This window comes from Empidonax traillii, unplaced genomic scaffold (assembly GCF_003031625.1).
Source record: "Empidonax traillii isolate 1590-97213 ecotype Southwest subspecies unplaced genomic scaffold, ASM303162v1 scaffold1066:size251847, whole genome shotgun sequence".
NCBI lineage: Eukaryota > Metazoa > Chordata > Aves > Passeriformes > Tyrannidae > Empidonax > Empidonax traillii.
Genome location: NW_020956259.1, coordinates 157,025 through 181,973, shown reverse-complemented (window position 1 = coordinate 181,973; position 24,949 = coordinate 157,025). Strand labels below are relative to the sequence as shown.

The window sequence follows — 24,949 nt, the reverse complement described above, 5'->3', positions numbered from 1 at the left end:
ATCTCTCTGCTTCACCTATTTGGTGCAAGAATTTAATTCCCAAGGCACGTCACTGTCGTGTTCCATCCCATGAAGTAACAAAGACGATCATTTTTCTGCTCTTTCTTATAATGACAGCACTGCCAAAGCAGGAGCTTTTCCTCCTCCTCCTCCTCTCATTTTTGGTGTCTCTTCTTGAAGCTTTATCAGTTTTCAGTCTCATTTTAGAGCCTTAGAAAAGCACGAAGCTTGTCTGCAAAGCAGTACCCTGGAGAAGTCAGAGGTGACAAAGTGAATAGGTAATGTCAGTGTGTGCTGAGTAACAGCGTAAATGCTCTGTGAAGTGCAAGATGTTTTTAGTACGCCGTGTTAGAACCTTAGAAGATCAAGGAAGCTAAGTCAATATTTATCTTAAATTCCCTTCTTAAATTTCCTCATATAAACACATGAGAAAGCAAAGAAGAGCTATTCGCATTAACAGACGGGAGGCAAATTAGTGCAATGGAATTTAGTAAAAGGGTTTTTTTAATAGTTTGAGAAAAAATATTAGGAAAAAGTAGAGAGTTCATAGTTCAAATCCTCAACTCCACCAGCCACCGCAGGTGTCGAGACACAGGCTGTGGAAGCTCCTCAGTAACACGTCCCAGAGCGCCCTGGGCTTCCTTGTGTGGATGTCACCACACCCCCAGCACACTTCCTTGCTGTGGGTGGGCGGCAGACGCAGGGACGTGGTTTTATTGTGTCGCATCACAGCAACCTTTCCTGGCATCTCTGTCGGTAAAAACAATAATAAACGACTGAAATGCCTCCTCTCCCGCCAGGCATTCGTTCAGGGATATTACCAACACACCGTCCTAAGCGCCAGTAGGTCTTTAAAGGCACTGTGTCTTCATGCTTCCTACTCGCAGGACCTCTAGGACTTCCTAAAAGCCAGGAGAAGCTCAGAGGCAGGTGGGCTCCAGCATTTCACGTACACGGCAGCACCGCGACAGCCCGCAAGGAAAACTTCTCTTTTTCTTGCGCTCCCGTTTTATTTCCCGCTTTTTTTTTTTTTTTTTTTTTTTTTTTTTTTTTTTTTTTTTTTTTTTTTTTTACAGCAGCAGCCTGTGAGTCACCCACTGCTCTCCAACCAGCCCGGGGCAGGGGCCCCCGGCCCGGCCGGCGTTGCGGCTCCTCCTGCCGCCTGAGGCACCGCCGCCCCGGGGAGCGAGGCAGCGCCGGGACAGCCCCGCGGCGGAGCCTCTCCGGCCCCAGCCCCGCCGCGCTGACTCTTCCCCCAAGTTTTTGTTCCTCTTCGCGGGGGCAAGGCGGACGAAGGGGCCAGCAGGGACCTCTTCCCGCCGCTGTCCCGCGGGGAACCTCGCCCGCCGCCCGCTCCCTGGCCCCGTCTTACCTGAGGCTGCGAGGGCGGTGGGCAGCCATCCCGCCTGCCCAGCGGCACCGGGAGCAGCCACTTGCTCCGCACCGCCCGCCCCAGTCCCGCCAGCATGGTCCTGCACCTCCTCCTCCTCCTCCTCCGGCCAGGAGCGGGCCGCCCGCGGGCGCGCCCCGCCACGGCACAGCCTCGGGGCGGGCGGTGTCGGCTCCGCGGCGGGCGTGGGCGATCCCGAGCGGAGGGCGTCTCCCCCAGCGGCCCGGGTGGCTTGTGCGCCTTTCCTCTGCTCCTTCCCGCCCCGACCGCGGAAGGGCTGGGCTGGGCTGGGCTGGGCTTCTCCTCCGTCCCACTGGACGGGGCGGTCCCGGCCGGGCTCTATTGTCGCGGTGGGCGAGGAGGGGGCCCCAACTCACCGCCCCTCGGCTACAGGTGTTGGTGTCTCCCCCCCCCCCCTTCCTATAAATGAAATTAAAACAGCCATAAATGTCTGTCCTATCAGAACAGCTGGCTTTTCTGCTGTTGAGTTATTGCCTTTTTTTTTTTTTTTTTGAGGAACACGGCTATCGCTACTCCTGGGTTTCAATAGAATTAACACATTCCGCTGCCACAGAAATGAACAGCAAAACACAGAAGACACTCGGAGTTCGCTGTTTTACATGAGAGTTTTGTTTACAGCGGTAATTAGCAAGGCTTAACCCTTTCCTATTCAGTCGTTTGTTCGAGCTCACCTGTTTGATACCATCAACATGCCCACAAGCATAGGTTTTCAGGTTCAGTACAAACCACGAAAGTGCATCAGATCCCTTGGCATCAGATCAGGGAAGCATAGAGGGAAAGGTGCATTCCTCTGTTTCCTCTGCCTTTTATGCTGTTCCTCCAAAACAATGCTGCACGAAACAAAACACCTTTATCTGATGATGACAAAAGGATCGTAGAAAATGGGCTGTTGCAGATCTGAAAGTGTGTCACTATCACGGGGAAAAAAATCCACATCTGATTGCACACTTGATGCCTCTGGCAGACTAAATAAGACCTCATTTGTGTCCATCTTCTGAGCTCTGGGAGGGAAACCTTAGGCAGCTAAGATTGCATAGACATTCATTCACATTTCGGGGTCACTGTGATCTATTAAACTGAATATGACCCCAGGAAACAGCAAAAGAGCAGCTGTAGTGTTAAAAGGTATTGACTCCCAAAGGCAACAACTTGTGCTACAATCACAATTAATATTTACCACAATTATTTATCCAAATTTTATTGGAGCAATTTTCCTTTAGGGAAAGTAAATTTTTCAACCTATGTACTTTACTATGTAAATTATATTAAGATCCACACAGTTGCCAAAGGTGAAATAAGGATTAAGTAGTTAAATATATTAATTCAAGATATAATATTTATGGTTTTATTGAGCAGAGGTAACTAGGTCATGGTAACAGGCTTTTTCTTTCGTTTTCCTAATACTTCTACCACATAGTGATGGCTTTATCAAAATTATCTTCTTTGGGGAGGAAAATTCAGTGTCAGTACTAGAAAACAGATTTAGATTGTTTAGTTTTGGTCATCGCTCAATGCTACATTTATTTTTTGTACTTTGTTTTAAAAGGTTGATAACGAGCGAAGAAGCACTGATGCTTGCAGCAACTTGCGGATGTTAGCTTCTGCAGGGACCGGGAATCATGTTTTTTATCTAAAGGCAGGACAAACTAGAGAACACTTTACTAACATTCTCATGCCAAGAGAACATTACTCACTGCCAAGTTTAAAAAGATGACTTTGACTTTTTGAAAAACCTGTCCTACAATTTACTTTCACACGTGTACAATAATCTCATGACGCAACTCCTGCTTTCTTGTATAAGCAACATGTTTTGTGTCCTACAGCTTCCACTTTAAGTATTCACTGTTCACTGTAAATTAGTGGGGTTTTTTCAAATTATACCTCAAAATGTATTTATAACATAGTTCATGTCTAAATTAACATCATATATAATAACATTTAACAAAGAAAATTCTACATAAAACTGTCATTTTATTTATCTGCTCATAACCACTGAACACAGTAAACATTGAAAAAAAATACTGTGAAACATTACTATGGTCACAGATACCATTAAAGTAGCTATAAAAAGGAGTGAAAGTTTCACTAAAACAGGGACTGAACTTGCACAGCATTCAAGGGGGACAGCTTTTAGGATGACTTGCTAGTTCCCAATTTTTGCCTGTTCTCCCCACTTCCCTGCCATGCTTACTGTGTAGTTGGTAACAGATTACTAGATTATATTAACTTGAAACTATCTTTGAATTAGTTTTCTTGTTCTATGAGATGCAAATTAATCTCTTCTTCTGGTATCTATGTGCTCTGCCAACAGGAACTAGCACTTCAAGGGAAGTGATTTATGCATGCACAGCATCAGGGTTCTCTTCCTATCATGCATACATGACTGGCCTCAGTTGCAGCAAGAAAATGACTAGGAAAACAAGCAGATTATTACGGACTTGAGACTTATGTTTCAGTTCAGATCATATTCTAAGGGGAATTTTTTTAAAGAGAAAACTATTTACTAAAATAAAGCCAGTTGGAGTTCTAGGGAAGCATGAAACTAAGGGGGAATAAGAGGGACCCTAGCCACAGTGCTTCCAAGTGGCAAAGGGTCTGTCTCATAAGTGTCAGGGCATTCATTTAAATTCTTTGTCAAAGAAAAAAAAAAACAAACACAAAACCCAACAAACTTTAAAATAGAAGGAAAGGACATGGATAATCTTTTTAATTAAAAACATTTTCCCAGCGCCAGATATCAAGCTCTAGAAGAGCACCCTAACTACAGACATGCCTCATCAACTGGATTGTCAGAAGCACACAAATGCAAGAGCAGAGATCTCTACCCTCACCACAGGGAGGAATATGACTGCCATGCATTATATTCCGAATATGTTCAGAAAGAAAAGCCACAGAGCCTAATTACAGGGTAATCGTCTTCATTAGCCAGCTATAGGAGTATGATAACATTTAATCAGGACCCCAGTTGTAGGATGATGTTCTCACCACTCAAGGAAACAAACATGCTTAGATGTAACTTCAGCTGTGATTACAGGGAAGCCAGAGCCCTTTTCCTCATCCTCTGACTTGTTTCCTTCATCACAGTACTTTCAATGCTTCTTTGTTTGTTCACAGGTCCTTTCCAGAGCTGGCGGGTAAGGGAGAGAAAGCAGAAAAAATCTGATGACAAAACTTAAAAGTCCCCCAATAATACCAAATCCACAGCAGATATTTTGAAGTTCTCCCTCTAAGGCTGTCCTCCTTCAGTAAGCAGGATTTCCTCCTACTACTTCCAGCATACTCCTGGAACAAAATTTTCAAATGCATCTTACTTGAAAACCAATAGCTAAAGGTTTTTTCTTTTAACTCTTGCATACCAGAGTTCAAAATAGAAAATGGAACGGAATAAAATTATTTGATTACATCTTTTCAAAACCATGTCTATACTGAAAGATTTATCTTGCATCTGGAGATGAAAAGCTGCTGCAAAAATCTCTCCCTTTCAGCAGCAAACGAGCTAAGATCTCAAGCCTTGCTTGAGGAACTGCCTTTACAAGTCATTAGTAAACGTTTTCCCCAAAGTCACAAGAATGAAACCCAAACTTCTGTGTCTTCATGTTCTTTTGCTCCTTTTGGACGTAGTACCAACACTGTGCCACTCAATTTAAAGACAAACTTTTTCACCAGGAGAAACTATATTCCCTCCCCGTGCAGAGAGAGAAAAAAAACTCTCTTCAAAGTATAGATCATTGCAATGTATTAGCTCTGCCAGTACTGACATACTAATTCTCCTTCTTTAGTAAAGAAAGAGTGAAATGAGACCTATCACCAACTCACAGAGAACACAGACAAAAGCTCTGTATTTTTTATAGAGCAGGGGATCATGCCCATAAGATTTCCTAAATAAATTGCTGGAAGGCATGACACCCTACAGGGAAATACCTGGACTCCAATTACAGAGATAAATTCTTAGTCAAGGAATGAGAAGTGCTTAGTGCTAATGCCAGGCAGAGGATCATAAATTAGATTCTTATTGCAGAGTTGCCAGTATGTCTAAATTGTACTGGAGTATTAAGTCAGTAGAGCAGAGGCCTGAGTTGTGATTAAAGGGATTCATGGTCAACATTTTTTCCTCCCTCTTCTGAGTCTTTTTACTGTGTCTCTTCATTCATTTATACTTTCTTATATGCTTCCTCCATCATGGGAACATCTCTTTGATGCATAAATTCTTACAAAAATAATTATCACATTTGGAAACAATACAGGCATGACACAGAGGATCACTTGTGTCTTGATAGGCATAAAAGCCTCAAAAAATCACAACTAAGCAGTAAGCTATTATTCAGGTTAGGATTGCACACACAAACGAGGCTTGCACTGGACAGGAAAACAATGCACAGAATACAGTTCAAAGATCATCTCCCAATAAGTTTCAGAGGAAGAAATAACTGGCCTAAAAGGGAAAGGCTGCAGCTTGACATGGAAATTGACCTCAGCCCGGCAACTGGCCAACTCACTAGGAATTCACTTGGAATAGCATCTGTGGCAAAGACTACTGTTTGTGTATGCTAATTAATATTAAGTATTCCCAATACAACTTCAGCAGCCCACTAGGCCTTTGTGCAGCAGGTACCAAAACCAATGCAGCTTTTCAGTGAAGTGCTTCCCTTACAACCTCAGGGTCTTAAAAAGCAGAGTCCTCCTAGTTTCTAGGTACCCATCACTAACATCTCTTCTGGCAGATAAAATGAGGTTTATATTCCCCATCCCTCAAGGTGCTGGGCACTCACAACCTTGCAGGCAGCTGAAACGATAGGAATGGTTTGTACGGGGAGACATGAGTGCCACAGGCATACTTTGAAATTTGCTGAGTTTATGTGGCTGCCCAGTTGTGAATACCTGTGTCTCAGGACAAGTAGTGGCATGACTGTTGCTGCTGACAAAATGGAGGCGGTGGGAGAGTAGGGGGACAAGGCAAAACTTCCCTTCTGGGCACCACTAAGCAGGGAAATCAGCCTAACCTGCCACTGGAGCCACAGCTCCAGTGAAATACACAACGGAAAGATATGGGTGAAGAGCTCCCGTTTAGAGTTTCAATTCTGGAGTCATTCCAGGCCCAGCTCCTGCTCAAGGCAGGACAATCTGTCATCAGAGAGCAGCAGCAAGATATAAAAGTTCAGCTGTTCCCTCTTCCTTTGATACACCACCCGGGCAGAGCTTCAGCCATTTTCAGGCTCTTTCCCCTTTCATATCTGTCTGTCAGAGACTGAGCTCAAGCCTTTAGCTTGCCACCTGCAGTGTTAAAAAGAGCTTAGAAAGTTAAAAAGAGCTTCATTACTCAGGAAGCCTACACCTCTGCATGACTGATGGCTTAAAATATGAGCACATGCAAATTTAATGCCATCAGTGTGGGATAGGAAGCAAGGACTGTTTAGAATACAGCACAGTCCTTGTGGTGACAGCACCTCAGTGAAACCTCTGCCTAAGAACTCAGTGCTAGTATCTGAGAGTTAGCAATAGCTATGCACAGTTTGACACACTTCACTCAAATACACAGAAGAGTAAAATCAAGAAGTGTAATCAGAAGAGCGGAATCAAAGTGAAAGAGGGGAACTGAAATAAATACTTTACAGTCCAAAACCTGCAAACAACACTAACAAATGACTCCTAGAACAAGCATAAACATTCACCACACTAGAGGGAGTCAGGCACACCTCGATACACAGGTCCTTTTCCTCAGTTTGTGTTAAGTCATTTCACATTATGCATTGCAAATGACCACTAGAGCTGAGCACAAACAACATGAGTCACAACCATATTCGTTCTAAAAATTCTGACATCCTCTTTTATGTAGATATTCAGGGATCTGAGCGTCCACTCCAATCCCCATCCCTCCCCAGAACATTGACTTCATCTGCCTGTTTTGCAGAGTATGTTTATGCAAGGGTTTTGTGGTAATATTCTCTGGATGGATAATAGTCCTCCCTTCCTTTGAGGTGATACCTTGTTGTATGCCCTGTTATTGTTTTTGGCTGAGGAAGAAAAACTGCCAGGACCGTTGCAATATGTTGGAGAAAAGGCTTGTTCCTAAGCCTGTTAACATTTGAGTAATGTAAAATTCACAACTTAAAGCAGAAGGACATTCCTAGAAGTCCTAACTCTTGCTTCAGGAAGTCATGCAGACCTAGACCTTTTCCACGAGTGCATAGTTTCTATGTGGTTTTGGTTCCTTCCAGTTGTCTTTTTAAGGCAAATGCTAAACTTTGAAGTAAGGAGCTGAAGAATTCCACTGAATTTAGGAAACTGAGGAGGGCCAACAGTTGACAGGTTTCTGGTTTGTTTTGGTTTTTTTTTAAACTTCTCTTAGAAGCCATAACATGGAACTTAATTTTTATAACACACAAACACACACACTCTTATTTAAAGATGTGGATATTACTGGTTAACAAAGTTTGTGGTAACAAGAAGTTAGGATGAAAAAGAGTAGGAAAGGGAAAAGTTGGTGATTTACCTTTACGTAAATCAGTTCATGCAACACCGTTTGTGATACCTTGCACCTTATCTCAATTATAGTCTTATCAGGTGGTGTGGGAAGACAGATGAACACCATCAGAAATTTGGAACACACAGAGAAACTTAGAAAAGCCTTAGAAAAAGGCCTTAGAAAGTAAATTAAGGAGAGGACATAACATTGTACTGAGGAAAGAAGGGTATAGAGCAGTTTACTACCTCCTGTTCTCTCCAGCTCAGGAAGCTACAGAGCATTCAGCATCTCTCAGAAAGAAGAAAAAAAAAAATAAAAAGCTTTTCTCCACAGGTAGTTAGATTGCAAAACCTTTCATTAGAAGAAATTATTCAATACATGGTCACCAATACTCACTTATTCCGAGTAACAAAAATGCTGACAGGGTTTTACATACCAAGCTGATGTCTAAATATGTCAGGTAGAGACGCAACTCGGGACAGGACAACTCACACACTAGAGCTTTCTCATGTTTCACCCCGACCATTGGATACCAGTCACTCTTAAAGGCGACAGGATGTCAGAGAAGGTGAATGGGCATCTCTGCTCAATGATCCAGCTGTGGTTTGATGGTGATGGAACAGATGACAGAGCCCTTGTGCGCTGCTTTTCTGAATGGCTGCGTTCCTCCTGCAGAACCAATCCATGTGCACTGCTAGAGATGCCAGAGTCATGGCTGCAGAGGCAGTTTCCACTCTTTTTCCAGGAACTTTAAAGTTTCAAAATTGTGTTTGGAAGGCTGAAAGATTTCACGCTCGCTCTCCAAGAATAAATTACTTGTTTGTGTAAATAGCTTTGATAATTAGAAATAATAGCTTGGATGAGGGAAGAGGGAAAGTTTGGAAACTCACATGGCTTTTTATTTTGAATAAACATGTAAGGCACTTAAAAATACAGCCATATTGCAAGAAATTGTTAAACTTGATAGACAGTCAAAACACCAGTCTTTCTGAAGCTCTGCACATGCTCAGCAAGCTGGATGAAGACATCCAGCACACATACCAGTGATTCTAGTTTTACTTTTAGTCCTGGCTTCTCCTAAGCTTTATTTCAGATAATGAGGGCATTGTATTCAGCCGCTAAAAAGAAAGAGAAGAGCAGAAAGAATTCCTTAGCTACAGGTGACTGCTAAATTTTTTACTTTTTTCCTTTGCTTCTGCATTAGGTCATTAGTTAACTTCTAGTAACATTTTGTATTCATAAAAGCTGAGATTTACAGCCCGCAAAAATATATGAAAGCATTGTATCTACAGAAGTTATTAACAATAGGAACTATTCTCCTAAATGTTCCTTTCCCTCCCCAAATTATTTTCTAACATCAAAATATTTTGTTAATTTTAAAACATATTTTCAAATAATATAAGAATAGTACTTCCTATGGCTAACAGATTACCAAGATGGTTAATTATCACCAACTCTTTCTCATGCTTGAGGATTCTTATGCCAATAAGCACTTCACTCAAGAATCCCACAAAGCCTCAGTGTCTTGCAAGCAGAGGCTTTCTACTCTGAGTGATAAACACAAGAAAAGTAATATTATACTAATTGCTAGCCAAACAGTACTTCCTCCCAACACTCCTGACCTGTGTAAAATTCTCACTTTTCTTTGAATGGTAACATGATTAAGGGTGTAATTTGAGATCCATATTTGTGATGCCTCTAGGGTAGGCAATAAAACCCTCACAGGTAGCTTTAGGAAAATATAAACCAGATAAGAATAAAGGTGAACAGGTGCAAGAAAAAGGATTAAAACTCTTTCTCCATTGAGAAAGGTTGTGAAAAATTTCCAGGAGTTCTGCCATCTTCTCTGTTTATCTTCTGTAGTGTGTACCTGCTAAAATCTTGTGTGTGACTGATACTCCTAATTAGGCAGCTCCATCACTTTTTCTAAGGACCCTTAAAGGAAAATAAGAAGAAATTCTGTGAAGTATTTGATTTTTTTCAAGTTATCAAAATTATATAGGAAAACTGTCTTCCTGCAAGTGGAAGACAGTAAGAATTTACAACTGAGGCATAAACTGAAGAATGATCTATTATGTAATTATTTGAATTTTCATTGCTTTGGTGCTAGTCTTTTACACAACACTAATCCTGTGAGAATTCTCTTGCTACACTCAAATAAGTAGAATGCCTTTGGATTTCTCATGAAAAGGCATCACTAGTAGCTTGTGAGGAAAAACAAAATGTTCTCAAGAGAGACTTCAATCCCAGTTCTTTGCAATAGCTGTAAGCACACTTTTCCAGATTCCTGCATTTGAATATTACATAACATCAGTTTAAGTAAAGTCATGCTAGATTTCTAGAAATGGTTTTCTTTTTTTTAATTCTAGAGGCTGACAGGTAAAGAAATATATAATTACAGTCTCCCCATTCCCCTTTTAAAATTACCGACACAACTGTACCAAAAATCCTGGTATGCTAAAACTCAGAGGTGTTTGTGATTCTAATTAAATCCTACCTCCTTTATGAAAATCTGAGAAGAAACAGTATATGTAAACATTCCTCCACCATTTTTCAGAACAAATTACCAGAAAATGCTACATAGATTTAACATGCATTGAAATCCAAATAACTGCCTTTAAGCAAGAAGTCACTCAAGTAATTTTACATAGTAACTGACACATATACCCATTGCCATTTTCAGCCTCAGACCTCCACACTCCCCATCACTGAAAATGGTGCTTTGGCAGGGTTATGTACTGCCCACTATCAGAATACAGCACTGGGACAAAATATACTACTACAAAACTGACATCAAAGTGAGATCTTTCCAGACTCTTATATAATGCTTCTAACTACAGAAATCACTGACTGAGGTTGCAATTATTTTCTCATTAACCCACTTGTGTTCCATACCTTGTAACTTCAGCATCAAATTCTTAAGATCTACTTGGCCTGAAAAATCATGAGTCCACATTTAAAATTACTGAAAGGCTCTTGACTCTCAGGAGTACTCTAACAACTGATCTTTGCTTTTTACAAACACCAGCTATGACAAAACCATCTTTTCAGTACGTGACCAAAAGTACAGAAAACCGAAGCCAAACAAAATTACTTGCACCTGGTCATCTTTTCTCCATTGCCAGGTAGCTCTACAGTAGGATTAATAAATGGGTTTATATCTAATAAGCTTAAGAACAAAATAATCAAGATCAATAACTCTTGGAGAGTTGCATCATGTGTCCTACCATTGTAAGAGCTTTCTGGGCTCTTAATTTCTCCCACAGGAACTTCCATACTACTTAGTTGGTAAAAGAGGCACAAGATGTTGCTTTTAGAACTAAGACATGAAAAAGGGACCCCCACTGTCAGTAGTTAAAATACTGAGAATTTGAGCTTACTTAGCTGGGGCTGGGGAACATTTTCCCTGGCAAATAAGCATGATTTATATCTGCAGTGTGGAAGGTGTTTGGGGAGAAGTTTAATCCCTAAAATGGCTGGAGAGCTACCTTGGACAGTTCAGCACTTTATTTAAGCTGATATGAAAGCATGCCTCTTTTCTCTAAAACCTTACTCAGTAGGCAATAAGTTTACTGAGCTTCACAGTACATCCCTTGGTAGGAATTAAGTCTTTTGATGTGTATCTTGTGGTACAGTGCTGTGATCCAAGCCATTGTAAGAAAAAGAGTCTTTTAGATCAAAAAGTATTTAGGGTTGGGGGGGATCAAATGGTGGGGTCATGTGGTCCCACCTCCCTGCTCAAGCAGGGTCATCCTAGAACACATACCATAGGATTGCATCCATATCGTTCTTGGGTACCTCCAGTGAGGGAGACTCCCCAACCTCTTTAGGCAATTTGTTCCAGTGCGTGCTCACCCACATAGTAAAGAAGTTCTTCCTCATATTCAGGTGGAACTTCCTGGGTATCAGTTTTTACCCACTGCCTCTTGTCCTATTGCTTGGCACCACTGAGAAGAGCCTGGCTCCATCCTCCATCCTCCATCCCTTCAGATACTTACAGACATAGATATGGTCCCCTTTCAGTCATCTCTTCTCAAGGCTGAACAGGCCCAGCTCCCTCAGCCTTTCCTCATAAGAGAGATGCTCCAGTCCCTTCATCAATTTTGTATCTCTGCACCAGAACCATTCCAGGAGCTCCATGTCTTTTACTGAGGAGCCCAGCACAGGATATAGCACTGCAGATGCAGCGTCACTAGGGCTGAGTAGAGGGGCAGGATCACTTCCCATGTCCTGCTGGCAACGCTTTTCCTAATGCACCCCAGGATACCATTGGCCTTCTTGGCCACAAGGGTACACCGGACTGTGGACAGCTTGTTGCCCACCATGACCCCCAGGCCCCCTCAGAGAGGTACTCTTGCCGTGCCTACAGATATTCTATTGATCAAAACACTAAAATCAGTAGCCTGAATCCTGAGATGTTTCAAAATCAAGATATTTCCATGAGACTGTCTTTTTAAAATTTAAACCAAACATCAGTCACAATGGAGGTATGCTCTATAATTAATAAAAAAAAAAAAACTATATTCTCTGTGCTGTGTAATAATTTTACTGAACAAATAGCTCCCAAGATGTACTTTTCATAATTTTTATATACAAAACCCCATAGAAGAATAAAGCTTTAGGAAATGATTTTACAGAATATGTTGCAATTAATCATGGCATACTGTGTTCCCAGATATCAATACCAAACTCACAAATCAGAAGCATCTATCACGGAGCATTTAAAATTGTAACATGCCCTTCTTGTCTTTGCAAATACAAATGATTTTTAAGATGCCCCACTGTTCAGCAGCAGCACTTAGCTTTCACCCAATGCAAATTAATCTACAAACAAGCACTGAAATCCTAAAGGTCTGATTTAGGGACCACATTCAGCATTGCCGCAGACATTTATTACACAATATTAATCTACTAAATGGAAAGTTTCTCTTTTGTAATCTTTGGGTAACTTAAACACATTTAGTAAAGGACAGCACACAAATATAACTTATAAGGTATCTTCTCCAAACAATGAGTTTGTGCTAACATGCAGAATAACACTACTTGCGGAATTAATTATTGTAGCTTTTAAAGCATTTGCAAACCATAGCTAGTACATTTTCTCCTTGACTATTTGATTCAGGGGCTATAGCACTTAAAATACAATGTTAGCATCTTCAAGGCTACATTAAATTAAAATGTCATACTAATCATAATTTACTTTTTTGTACTTAATTATTTAATTGTAGTCACATTTCATTAAACCAAACAAATAAAGTTCAGAATACTAAGTATGAGTGATTGTGCTTTATGCATTAATTCTATTGTGTTTCTAAAAAAAACCCAAAAAACAAAAACAACAAGCAACCTAACAAAACCATCCCAACTTAACAACCAAATTAAAAAATCTGACATAAATCTATTGAAAAGCCCAAACCATTGAGTTACCAAAACATTAGCAAGAACAAGGTTTCTGAAATATGCAAGCGTGATTACATTTTGAACTTTGTAATTTTAAAGCCTTTACTTTCATTGATGTAAGGTAATTAATTTTTACATCCCCTCTTCTTTCTCCTTAGATCACAGCAGAATTCAAACCAACAAGTGTGAGTGATTACCCACGCTTCCTCTAAAGGGCAGACAACACAAGTTTACAGAAACCTCGACCAAGACTACAAGTAGTTACAGAACATAAAACAAGGTTAACAGATATGCCTTCTTTGGGATAATACATTAGAAGGGGTTTAGGAATTTTGTATTAAAAGCTCATTTCAGATTATGCAGTATTTTCTCCTCCCTTCCACTGATCTGTGAAATAAAGCGGTAAACATGTTCTCTTCAATATTCATTTCGGAAAGAGTTTAGTTGCAAAATGATTATACTTACATAAATATAAAACCACATAATAAAGCAAAATATTTTTAATTAGTAAGCCAATCATAAATAAATTCACCTAAAATTAACAGAAGAAGCAGCTGTATTCCTTCTACATTGATACATTTTTTTTAGCATGTTTTAATAGTCAACTTCATTGTCTAGCCTGGGACAAAACAACTCATCATCATCGAGCACTCAACAATTCTGCACACTGAGCTAAGTCTTTTTTTTTTTAGTTACATTTTTTACATTTTCTTTACAAATGTAATACTTATGTACATTATATATTTTATTTCTACAATTGATTTACTTTACTGAAACTCTACAACTTTCACAGGGAATTTGCTGAAGTCTTTAGTAAATATGAATCATTCCTCTTAAAAAGAAATTCATATAAACAACCAACATACACCACTGCCCTTTGACATCTCTGTTAAGGATTTGGATCTGGAAGGGCAACTATAATAAATGTAAGAAAAAAGGCTTTACCTAATTGTACATTTTGTTAAGAAATATCATCCCACATAGCTACATAAACTCACCAGCTTGCAATAAACAGAGCACCATACTGCTGCACAACTTGATACGTGTACAAACCAATTTTAAAGTTTACTAGTGAAACAGCTTCATCACTCCTAGCACTTTGAGACTGAAGTAAATCTGCAAAATTCTTTTGGAAATGTATACTTCTTTAGCTGTAAAGCTTCCCAAACAGTGCTGTCACTGTATATTGTGAAGAACAAGCATCCACTTCTGTAACTTCCCATATGCTTCTCTCAGCCCATGCTTCTGTCTGAAGTCAGAATTTTTCTTCTATTTATTCCTTGGTCACTTACAAACCTGTTGTTGAATATTAAGTAAGAACTCATAATATGAGAAAGCTGCTTCTGTCCGATCCTCAATTAAATGCTGAAAAAAATCTGTTTTGGCAGGGTTCTCATCTCTGAAAGAAGAGAGGAAGGTATTGAGCAAAATCAAACACTGAGCAAAAAAAAAAAAAAATCCACTGCAAAATTCAAACAGAGGCCTAAAGTCTAAAAAATTGCTTACTGACGTTTGGAATCTACATTCAGTCCAAAGTCTAGGAAAAAACCCTAAAGTTTGCAATACGCTATCAAACAACAGCATCTTTTTAAGAAGTATAAAATGGCAGAAAAACAGGTGAAATACAGTACCTTGTAGAAACACAAAAAAGCAAATGTAAAAATTATTTTGTGTTGGAAGTTAAAAGTTAACAAATATTGGGGGTGGCAATGAAAAAAGGCAAAAAATTATATCTTTGGTTACCTGTAATCTCAGTCTCAACAAAACAGAGAAGGTAAACAGGTCAAAGACCTAGTATCCATAATTATTGTCCCAATAAAAATTATCTGGGACACAGTCCTCTGTACTGGTATTGTACAGTGGTCTCTCAGAACTACTTGCAACTCAAGCAGCAGCCATCATGCCAACAGCTGAAGAGCTTCAGTCCTTTATTTCAGCATTATTTCTCTAAACAAGTCATTATACTCTCTAAAAGTGATCTCCTGCCCGGCTGAGTAAAATGAGTATTCCAGCAGTGAAATGTAGTCTCAAGTATAATAATTTTATGGCATTTAAACTTCTTTAAGTGGGTCTTGGCTTGAAAAGGCTTCAAAACTTGCCTCATCTATCATAAATCAGCTGCTGTCCTATGGAGTTCAGTAACAAATACATACAATCATTTACCTATCTACAGATTACTTATTTTACTTCTTTTTTATATGCATATATTGAAACTATAAAAGCTGTAACAGAAATTAACCTGGCTAAGTCCATTGACCATAAGGACATCCATTGCTTTAGTGTATTCTTAATATAAAAATATGCAACGAATTCCTACCAATAAAACTATTAGTTTAACTTGCACTAGATTTAAAGATGACCTTTGTCACTAAGCAGTTTTAGATAAACAGCATTATATCAACCGGAAAGGTGATGTTATTCAGATATAAGCACTTTTCATCAGTTTTAATCAGAAATTGTAAATACAAGCTGCCATTAACAACTTAGTATCTAACAGAAATACTTACTTTATTACTTGAAGAACTGGACTTAAAGGTCTACTGTCTCTAAGCCAAGATATAAAAGATCGTGTCCTTTCTGAAGAAAGAGCATCTACCTCAGGAAGCTGCGTCTGGTTGAAGGTAATGGAAAGAAGTCATCATCTCTTATTATCAAAACTATTTAAAAAACTATTTAGGAGAAATAGATCCTGAAAGTTGTAGCATGACTCAATCCATAATTTCTATTGAGAAACTAGCAACCATCGATTTATATATACAGATTTTTCTTCAGCTTTAGCATTTAAGTACATCTTTAACACAAACAGCATTTGAAGTGCAAAAGATTTTAGAAAGCAAGTTAATTTGAAAAGTCATCTTTTCAAAATGCTGCTTTGCAGTCTTCTTGCCTTTATCTTCCCCTGGCAATCAAGTTCCTACATGTTGTACTACGCATCACTGAAAAGACGAGCAAAACAAGAAGTGAAATCTGAATTGCAAGTAAATTTCAATGCAAAGATTATACTGGACTATTTGGTTGGGGAATAAGGTTAAAAATTGAATTAAAGCCAACTCTTCAGCCAGTATAACCTTTTAAGACAATCAGTATGACATAAAAGAATTTATTTCAAAATTAAAGTAGTTCCATTGTTATCTTTGTAGAATGGAGCACACAATTTAAAAGCAAAGATAAATTTTATGTTAGTTTTTGTCTCACTTTCAATATAAAAAAGCTATATAACCTTTAGAAAAAAATTACCCTCCTTCCCCTATCTGAGATCTTCCTGAAAACTCTATTAACTAATACTTACCACCACCAGAGGAGCCACTTTTAAATTGCCAATACATGCAAAACACAAAACTCTAAACAAGCAGTCCAATTCTACAGTAGTTTCTAGCTTACCACTCTTAACCTGTTCTTCTAATTACCACTTTTCACTTCCCCCCTTGATACTATGGAAGCTTTATGAGCAGAAAATCTTCCTATCTTTCTAAACTAACACATTTTTGGTACTATGTGAATATAATAATTTGATTCTGAACTTTTCTAGAGTGTCTTAAAAGGGTCCTTCCTTACCCGCCAATTGTTGGCATTTTGGAATCACTCCTCATGGAACAGGAGAATTGTCTTTATTTCCTGCTCTGTTTCATACACTAGACTATAGGTTAGAGCATAAAGACCCCTCCACCAAAAAGCACATCCAAGGGTCTTTGATGTTCTGATAGCTAAAAGCATTTTTTAACTCTTACCCTTACAGGGGCCTATTGTTTCATACCCTAGATTCGGTATCTCACACCAGATTCAGAGAAGGCTTCTGAAAACCATGGTATCAATAAAGTAACTCTAATAATCACCAATAACACACCTGAATAGACAGTTTTCATATTCATTCTGTGAAATTCCTTCCTATTCTTGTGAATGCACATGTATTTCTATTAAAAAAAAATAAAAGGAGTAACGTATGGAGCAACTCTTTGGCATTTCACGAATACCAAACTTTACATGTTTACGTTCGTTCCTTGAAAACATCTGACAACTTCTATTTGGCTCCTATGAAACTGACAAGAGGTTAGAAGGTACCCAATAACCCCCCCCCCCCAAATTCATAGTTACATAATTAACAACTAAAAGTGCAGAAATAAAGAGATTAAATACCAATTCCGAGTGTAAGCACTGTACAGATCAACTTAAATGCCTACCATTTTCTGTGGTACTGATGCATAGTTTGGGTATCCAAGGACATCTTTTATGAAGTTGTTATCGCAGTTTTTCCCAATCCAAATGTAAAAAATCTGCAAGATACCATAATCAGTTTTAGTTAAGGCCTTGCATACATTTTAGAGAAAGAGACAAGTGGTGATGCAATAGGAATAATAGCAGAATAATAACTTGCATGCAAATGAATCACTTGAGCACTCCAGTTTCACTTCATGCATACGTATCTATATTCATTATTTGCACATTTATTTATTAGTACATTGGTAATTTTTAGAATAGATCATTAAATGTAAAAAAAAATACAGGTAGAATGGAAATACTGAAAGAATGAGGATGCAGGACACATCTATACTAGAAGAATTAATGCAGTAACTTCCCATGTTACCTCCTCAAATGAAAACCCTCAAATTTTATAAAGTCACATCACTGTATTGGTTACTGCCCACTGACTTCCCAATCTAAACAAGTCACAGTAAAGCGTCGATTACCAAAACATATTACAGTAATTATTTCAGATATCTGGAGACAGATGATGGTTTGACATTCACACTCAGCCCTGAAATCATAAAAGGTTTAAAGCACTTTCTAGACTGCCATTTGAGTAGCATAATGCTTTATCCAATTAAGTGTGTTTTAGTGTAATTTCTACGGATACCTTAAAATGTATCTACAGATTTTGTTCACTTTCCACAATTCCCTCACTTTTCCATAAAACCACTTTATTTGTGTGTAGCTGAAAAGGTTCCTGCATCAATGAGAAGTGTTTTGTTAAAGACTGTAGTATATGCAATTTAATAACCATAAAAGAAATTTTGGAAAATAAAAATATATTAATTCCAGAAAAAACACCCTGATGTGAACTCCTGATGTATTCTGACCAGCCTACTATGAAAAAAAAAAAAAAAAAATCAGCCTCTGAAGCCTCAAAGATACTCCTTGGATCAAAATATGAAAGATTTTCATTGAAACACAGGTTACTGTCAGGTTATCTGGAATGCTGATTCAGTACACTGTTACTGTTTAGAGTTGACTGCTTTTAATAACACTGCATGCATTGCCTCTTTTTTCTTTCAAAAAAAAAAAGTGTGTAAAACTTGTAACTTTTTTAACTTACTGAACCACAATCCATAAGAAAAGCTCCTTCTCTTGTCAACTTCTCTGCAGACAACTTTTGAAGAGGTGGTTGAGGAACAACTCTGTCATTTACATGTATTGTACTCTGTAACAAAACCAATACTCAATAACACTAGAATTTTACCTTTAAACAGGTAAAGGAAAACAGGAAAACCACTGCTGATCTCCAGCAAAATTTTGAGGATCCTCACGTAACAAAATACCATGTTAAGCCTAAAATGATTATGTATACCACGCAGTTCTAGAATGTTACTTAACTTAAAGCCTACTTTATGACCTAAAAAATAATAATGGAAGTTCATTTAGGTTGCTTATGTAACATTTCTGATGCTACAGATGTCAGTATTGCAAAATAATTCTAGTGCTGACCCTTGAGTGTCAACACCCTCCACTAATTCTTTTCATTGCAATCAACTTTACTAGAAATGCTGCCAGAGCAGAACAACATCAAATGGTATTCGCTATAAGGGTTCACTATTTTACTGCATTCGATTAACAGCAAGTTCCTTGATTTAACATCCTGCTTGAAGTGATCCACAGGTTTCTCCACAGAGCACTGTGACTGATCCGATTAAACAATCTGGCTGTTAGCAATGACATTATTAAAAAAATATCCTCCCCCAACCCCCAGTATTTTCAGATAAGAGCTGCTTCCCCCTCAAATACAAAAATAAGATGGATATCTTAAGAACCTGTGAAGCGTTCTACAAATGATGTAGGGAAAAACAGTCTATAGACTAAGCACATCTGCATGTAGTAAAAGATTGTTAAAAAAAATAAAATCCCTATTTAAAAATTTCATCTTATAATGACAAAGATTAGAAGCTTTTGGGGATTTATACATAATTATGAATATGAAGCTACTGAATTGCACTTGGGAAAATTCCAAGCTTTACTCAATTGTCTCAAGAATCAAGTGTTAAGAGGAAGGGAAATGGACAAAAACATTAAAAAATAATTCTGTATTATATACGATATTCTAAAGAAGTAAGAAATTTAAGAGCAGCCTCTGTCACAAATACTTTAAACTGAAGTAATATTGATAGATTAGCACTCTGTTATATTATTTAAAATGTGTTTTGTCAATAATTTCAATAGGTGAAATTAGCCCTATTTTTTGTATTATAGTACTAGGAAAAAACTATTTCTCGAAATAACTAGAAATAACTGATCTGAAAGCCTCTGCTAATAAAACAGGATCTCCTAAAGACACTGGTGGTTCTTTACGGGACATGCACACTGAATACAGCATTTCAATCTAAGTGCCTCAAAAAAACCAAGGCTAGTTGAAGTTGGCTTCTCAAATGCTGGGAAGGGTGGAGCACAAAAAGACTAACTAATCAATTCCTCTGGAAAACACTGAGTTTAGACTTGCCTATCTGAGTTTATGAAATACCTGAAAAGAAACTCCGAAAACTCAAAACAGATAGGTCAGAGGTTGTGCTGAGCAATACCAGTGCCAAAGAAACGACTCAGTTTATCATATAATACTTAAGAGCAAACTCCCACACACACTTTTCCAAAGGTAGCAACTACAAATCCATAAAAACTTACTTAAAAAAACCCCTTATTTTTTCAATTATAACTAACTTTGACCTCAAATAAAATCCTGTCTTGCTTCTTACTATTAAAAAAGTGCATCCATTTCCTAGGCTACCTCCGTAGAACTTGAATTAATGAAATCTGGTTTCATGCATGAAATACTCTCTCAGTCTGATCATAACCACTGAGAAGTACAATTCTGTTTTATCCATTTCAGTCTGAGAAACCACTAGAAGGCTGTTACTGCAGGCAACTTTATCTGATTTCAGTATATGAAACCTGGAATCATCCACTAGATCTACCTCACCCATTTCTCCCAGACAGGTGTAAAACACAAAAACATACCAAAGATGTTTCCAATGCGTAATCTTCTCTGCTTTTGTTGTATAATAGAAAAACGAAATTATTGTGGCCAGTGAAACAAGATTAAGGAAAACCACAGTTTTGCTCATAACAGACTACTGTACTTGCAACTCAAAACCTGAAAACAAGTATTTTTCTTGATTTTTTATAACTTATGGAGAATAATAACAACTTAAATGATTACAGCACAACATTGGGTTTAACAGGCCACTAAAACTAGAAAATGCTACGGACAGGTTTCATACATTACCTCATCAGTCAACTTGTCTATTCTGTACAAGTTGGGATGTATCATTTTCATCAAATGAACTAGAGGCTGGCTCTTCATCTGGCACATTGCATATACACGATCATCCAAGCGAGTGCTCGTGCCTGTCCTGAATGCTTTCTGTAAGAGAACAGTGTTGCTGCTCAAACAGACCCTGTATTTTGTGTCACATCTAAACAGTGCATTTCAGAATTTTGAAAGTGTCAAGCAAAGATGGCAAAGCTTTTTTATAGAAATGTATCTTACTGAGATAGATTAGAATCTGAATCATAGAGCTTGAACAAAATAAGTTTAAAACATAATCCATTCTCTCTCCTTACTGATAAAAGAAGGGATAAATTTCCCCATCAGTTTGTCTAAAATTTGCATGCAACTTTTACTCTTGACAAATTCTACTGCCCTCTGAAACTCACCAATGCAAGCTACTATGGAAAGATATGAGATGAGCAGAGTCCAAGCAAGATACTTATGTGCATAAGATTAACTCTGATTTTACAGTAGTAAGAATTCAATGTTAAGGGAAAACTTTGGAAGGGAAATATACTTTCATGTTTCATAGCAAAAACTAGGCTCTCATAGGATAAAATTGGTTTTGTAACTCCTTCCTACTGAATTTTTCATATCCCTTTAAAAGCAATTGTTAAACAATTGCTGTGAGAAGCAACACAATGAAGTGAGCATCATGTTTTGGCTCAATGGAGAATATTCCTATAATCAAAGTTCACATTCACTTCTACAGCAAAGCTAAGTACATCAGTCCTCCTTGGTTGCCATAAGTATTTTGGTTTTGTTTGGTTTCTCTATATCCCAGGTTTTTCTGTTGTTAAGAAAGATGAAAACCAACAAAAAAAATGAAAACCAACCCCTAAACAACTGTTTTCTCAGCCACTCTTATTTCTGTCTTTTACATGGATCTTCTTTATAATAAATGGTCTGGTTTTTACCCATCATTAACTACATTATTTATGCAAGTACCAAAAGATCATAATCAATGTATTAAAGGCTGAAGTAATCACTAAGCCAAAGAAAATAAGTGATTATGATTACATCTCTTACCAAACTTGCATAAAGGTTTATTCATCATAACAGAACAAACAACTCTCAGACATGAAAACCTTTAAGCTATGAGATTTATTCATAACAAAACCCTGCAGTAAGTTCTTTTTATGTATGATGTTTGGTAATCCAAAAGAAAAAAGCTGTAACTACTTCTATGTGACCTTTAAACTATATCACTTGAGTTTCTGTAATAAATTTCACTTTATCTCCATGGAAACCAGTTTTTCTTTTTGGAACTTTAAAGTACAAAGTATATGTATTGAAAAATATTTAGCTTGTTTTTCCTCCATAAAATAAAATTGAAGCAGTACTAATAAGCAGCTTTCAACAATCTATACCAATGAGCTGCCAAAATCTGAGTAATGCTAACTGTAACAGTCTAGACATACTTCTTTTCATTGTAAAACAATATAAAACATAAAAAAATCAAAATTAAATAAACTAATGAATGGTTCAGACACCAGTAATTTAAAATAAGCTAATATAGTCATCTTCTACATGACAGTCCTGTAAGTATAAAGATAACAACACAACTTTCATAATTTTAGAAAAGTGTGGACATTGCTTGACCTAGAACTGAAGAATTCCTCAAATGGAACAATGAACTAAATATCAAACATTAATCCACTAGATTATACATACCTGTTTGAGAAGAGCCAAAATATAGAGTGGAAACAGCTTGAGGGAATTTGGTGCTATCAGCATGGACTGCTGCAGATTTGAGGCAGTTGACATGTATGCTGCCAAGGAGTCTACCACGGCATTAACTAAGGCATCTCTTGCATCTGCAAGACTAGATGAAACTGAGCGATCCACAGCTGTTTGGGGTAGAAGGAGAGAAGAAGTTATTAGAGATGGTCTCATTAATTCCCTTGAATTTTGAAAATACTGGTTGAGTCTCTGGGTTATGCTTTAAGACTAAAAAAAACACCCCGAAACCACACCTGAGGTCCTAATTTTTTTTAGGAGCAAAATAGATGACCGTCCATACTGGAACTCACTTTCACAATTCTTAAAAATACAGTGTGGCTAATTTTGGCTCCATAGTTTGAACTCTTGGACAATTGAAAGAAATTTTTAAAGCTGTCATATATAGTTAAGTCTAAATATAAATCCTGTTTTAAACCTTATACAAATAACTGCTATTGCTGAAACTCTGCTGCCCAACCTCCAAGGTAAGATTTGCAGCAATTAATTTTGATTTTGACACTCCCCTCCTCCCCCCCCAAGAAAGTTCTCATTATTTTCTCCATTATTTCAGTGGCATAATTGTGATAAATGTAAATGCAGTTTCATCTTTCTCTGCTGAGCAAGGGCTTTAAATTCTTTGACTGGAGGAAGCCACCTGCTGGACTGAATGTGCATTTAAGAGGAAATGACAGAACTGTCTGGGTTTGAAGGGACCTTAAAGATCATCTAGTTCCACTCCCAAAAGATGTAGATTTATTTCTTCTAATTGATTTCACTACTAATATACAACATAGCTTATACTAAAATGCTGCACAGAGTCACACATATTCAAATGGCAGAGATCTGCCTATGAAACAGCTACTTATGACACCTGCAAGTTGGGAGAATAACAAACCTCAACCCAGCAACAGAATAGAAGCACAGAAAACTAATACTTAGATACGCTGTTGTCAGAAGTTGCCTTTTAGTCTCCAGCAACTCACTAAAATGAATCACTGTCTCTTAAGTAATCCTAGAATGTTAAAGTTTGAGATAAAAAAATGAGAGTTTTGATCCAAATATTCTTTGTTCTTTAATAAACTCTAGAGAATGTAAGAAGGCTCCTTTTAAAAGATTAGGGTCAAGCAAGTATTCAGAAGAAGGAATATTTCAGTTCAAAGTTTCGGTATAAGTTTGATTTTGTCATCTTTTGCATTCTCAGGCTTCAGTGGGTTCCAGTTTAATACCCAGGCTTCCTTCACTATTTCATTTAAATGGCTGGCAAAATTAAGAACATACAAAGAAATGCTTGAATCTTGCTGGTCTGTACTCACCCATGTTGGCTAAGAGGCAGACAACTGCTTGCACATCTGCTCCTGCATATACATCAGCCAGCGAACTTACTACGGGCAAGCAAAGTGTGTGCACTCGAATGCGACGTTCACCTAAGAGAAATCAGTGGAAATCATTATGCATTATCTCCTGCTAGAAGTGTACAAATTCAGTCTTTACAGCACATCTACTCTCATCTGAGATGCACCCATTTTATAGAAACGTACCAGTCAGGAAACTGATTTAACACTGTCTCTCATTCCTGTTTCAACCTGTTCAATTCTGCTCTAAAGCAGCACAAGTTGAGTTACAACATCCACAGTGTCTTGATCCTACAAATGAAGTACATAGATTTCCATCCCAAAATTTTGTGGCATCTTCCAGTATAGAAATTAGCTGCTATTCTTTAATGCCCACCCAATGTAGTAGCAACTCGTTCCAATTAATCACAAGTCTGTGAATTTGGACAAAGTGCCTGCCAAACATGTTACTGCTTATAACAATGGCATGACTTGTAAGTAAAGGATTCTATCTGAATCAGATGTAAGATGGAGATTAATCACATTAACCCATCAAAATAACCTTTATAAGGATTTCCATTATGTGATTAACTGCCAAGTAGGCTCACACGAGCCTTGAAAAGATTCTCTTAGGCTGTGGAACCAACTATACAAACATTATGTTACAGAAAAAGCCCACTGGCCAATTAATTTGAATTTATTTACCTTTGCTGGAAGTATACAGAAGAGCTGTTTGAAAACAAACCAAAGATGTGTCGGTCAGACTCTCCTCGATGGACATTTGTACTGCAAATCCAGCATCAGGATTGACATTAGCAAGGGACAACAAATCAGTAGATCGTACAAAAAAGTTCCCATGGAAAGTATGTATTGAAAGACCTAGAAGCAGATTAAATAATTCAGAATGAGGTTAAAACAGCATGGAAAACTCTTATCAATAACTAAAATCCACAGCCCTCAAGCTAGGTTTAAGAAAACAGAAAAAATTCCATCATGCAAAACCAATTACACGAATCATCAGACATTTCAGCATGATCCTCTAGAGTTCGTGTTCGATTCTGAACGCTCCAAACTGAATGATGCCCTTACAC

The 24,949-nt window shown here is 38.0% G+C and overlaps 2 protein-coding genes across 3 annotated transcripts in view; both read right to left on the bottom strand.

The window, feature by feature from the left end:
- The window catches only part of MCUB (mitochondrial calcium uniporter dominant negative beta subunit), a 49,195-nt gene extending 47,671 nt beyond the window's left edge, over nt 1-1,524 (bottom strand). The window contains exon 1 of the mRNA XM_027904571.1: nt 1,373-1,524. Coding sequence (XP_027760372.1) covers nt 1,373-1,468 — 96 coding nt within the window. The 5' untranslated portion in view covers nt 1,469-1,524. The remainder of the gene's footprint in view (nt 1-1,372) is intronic.
- Nucleotides 1,525-12,744: 11,220 nt separating this feature from the next.
- The window catches only part of SEC24B (SEC24 homolog B, COPII coat complex component), a 44,659-nt gene continuing 32,454 nt past the window's right edge, over nt 12,745-24,949 (bottom strand). The window contains exons 17-24 of one of the 2 annotated variants that reach the window (XM_027904563.1): nt 24,564-24,737; nt 23,841-23,951; nt 22,480-22,655; nt 20,761-20,898; nt 18,586-18,690; nt 17,453-17,545; nt 15,782-15,885; nt 12,745-14,673 (exon numbers count right to left, since the gene is read on the bottom strand). In XM_027904563.1, the coding sequence (XP_027760364.1) occupies nt 14,559-14,673; nt 15,782-15,885; nt 17,453-17,545; nt 18,586-18,690; nt 20,761-20,898; nt 22,480-22,655; nt 23,841-23,951; nt 24,564-24,737 (1,016 nt within the window). In that variant the 3' untranslated portion in view covers nt 12,745-14,558. The remainder of the gene's footprint in view (nt 14,674-15,781; nt 15,886-17,452; nt 17,546-18,585; nt 18,691-20,760; nt 20,899-22,479; nt 22,656-23,840; nt 23,952-24,563; nt 24,738-24,949) is intronic. The other variant, XM_027904565.1, reaches the window with a different exon arrangement.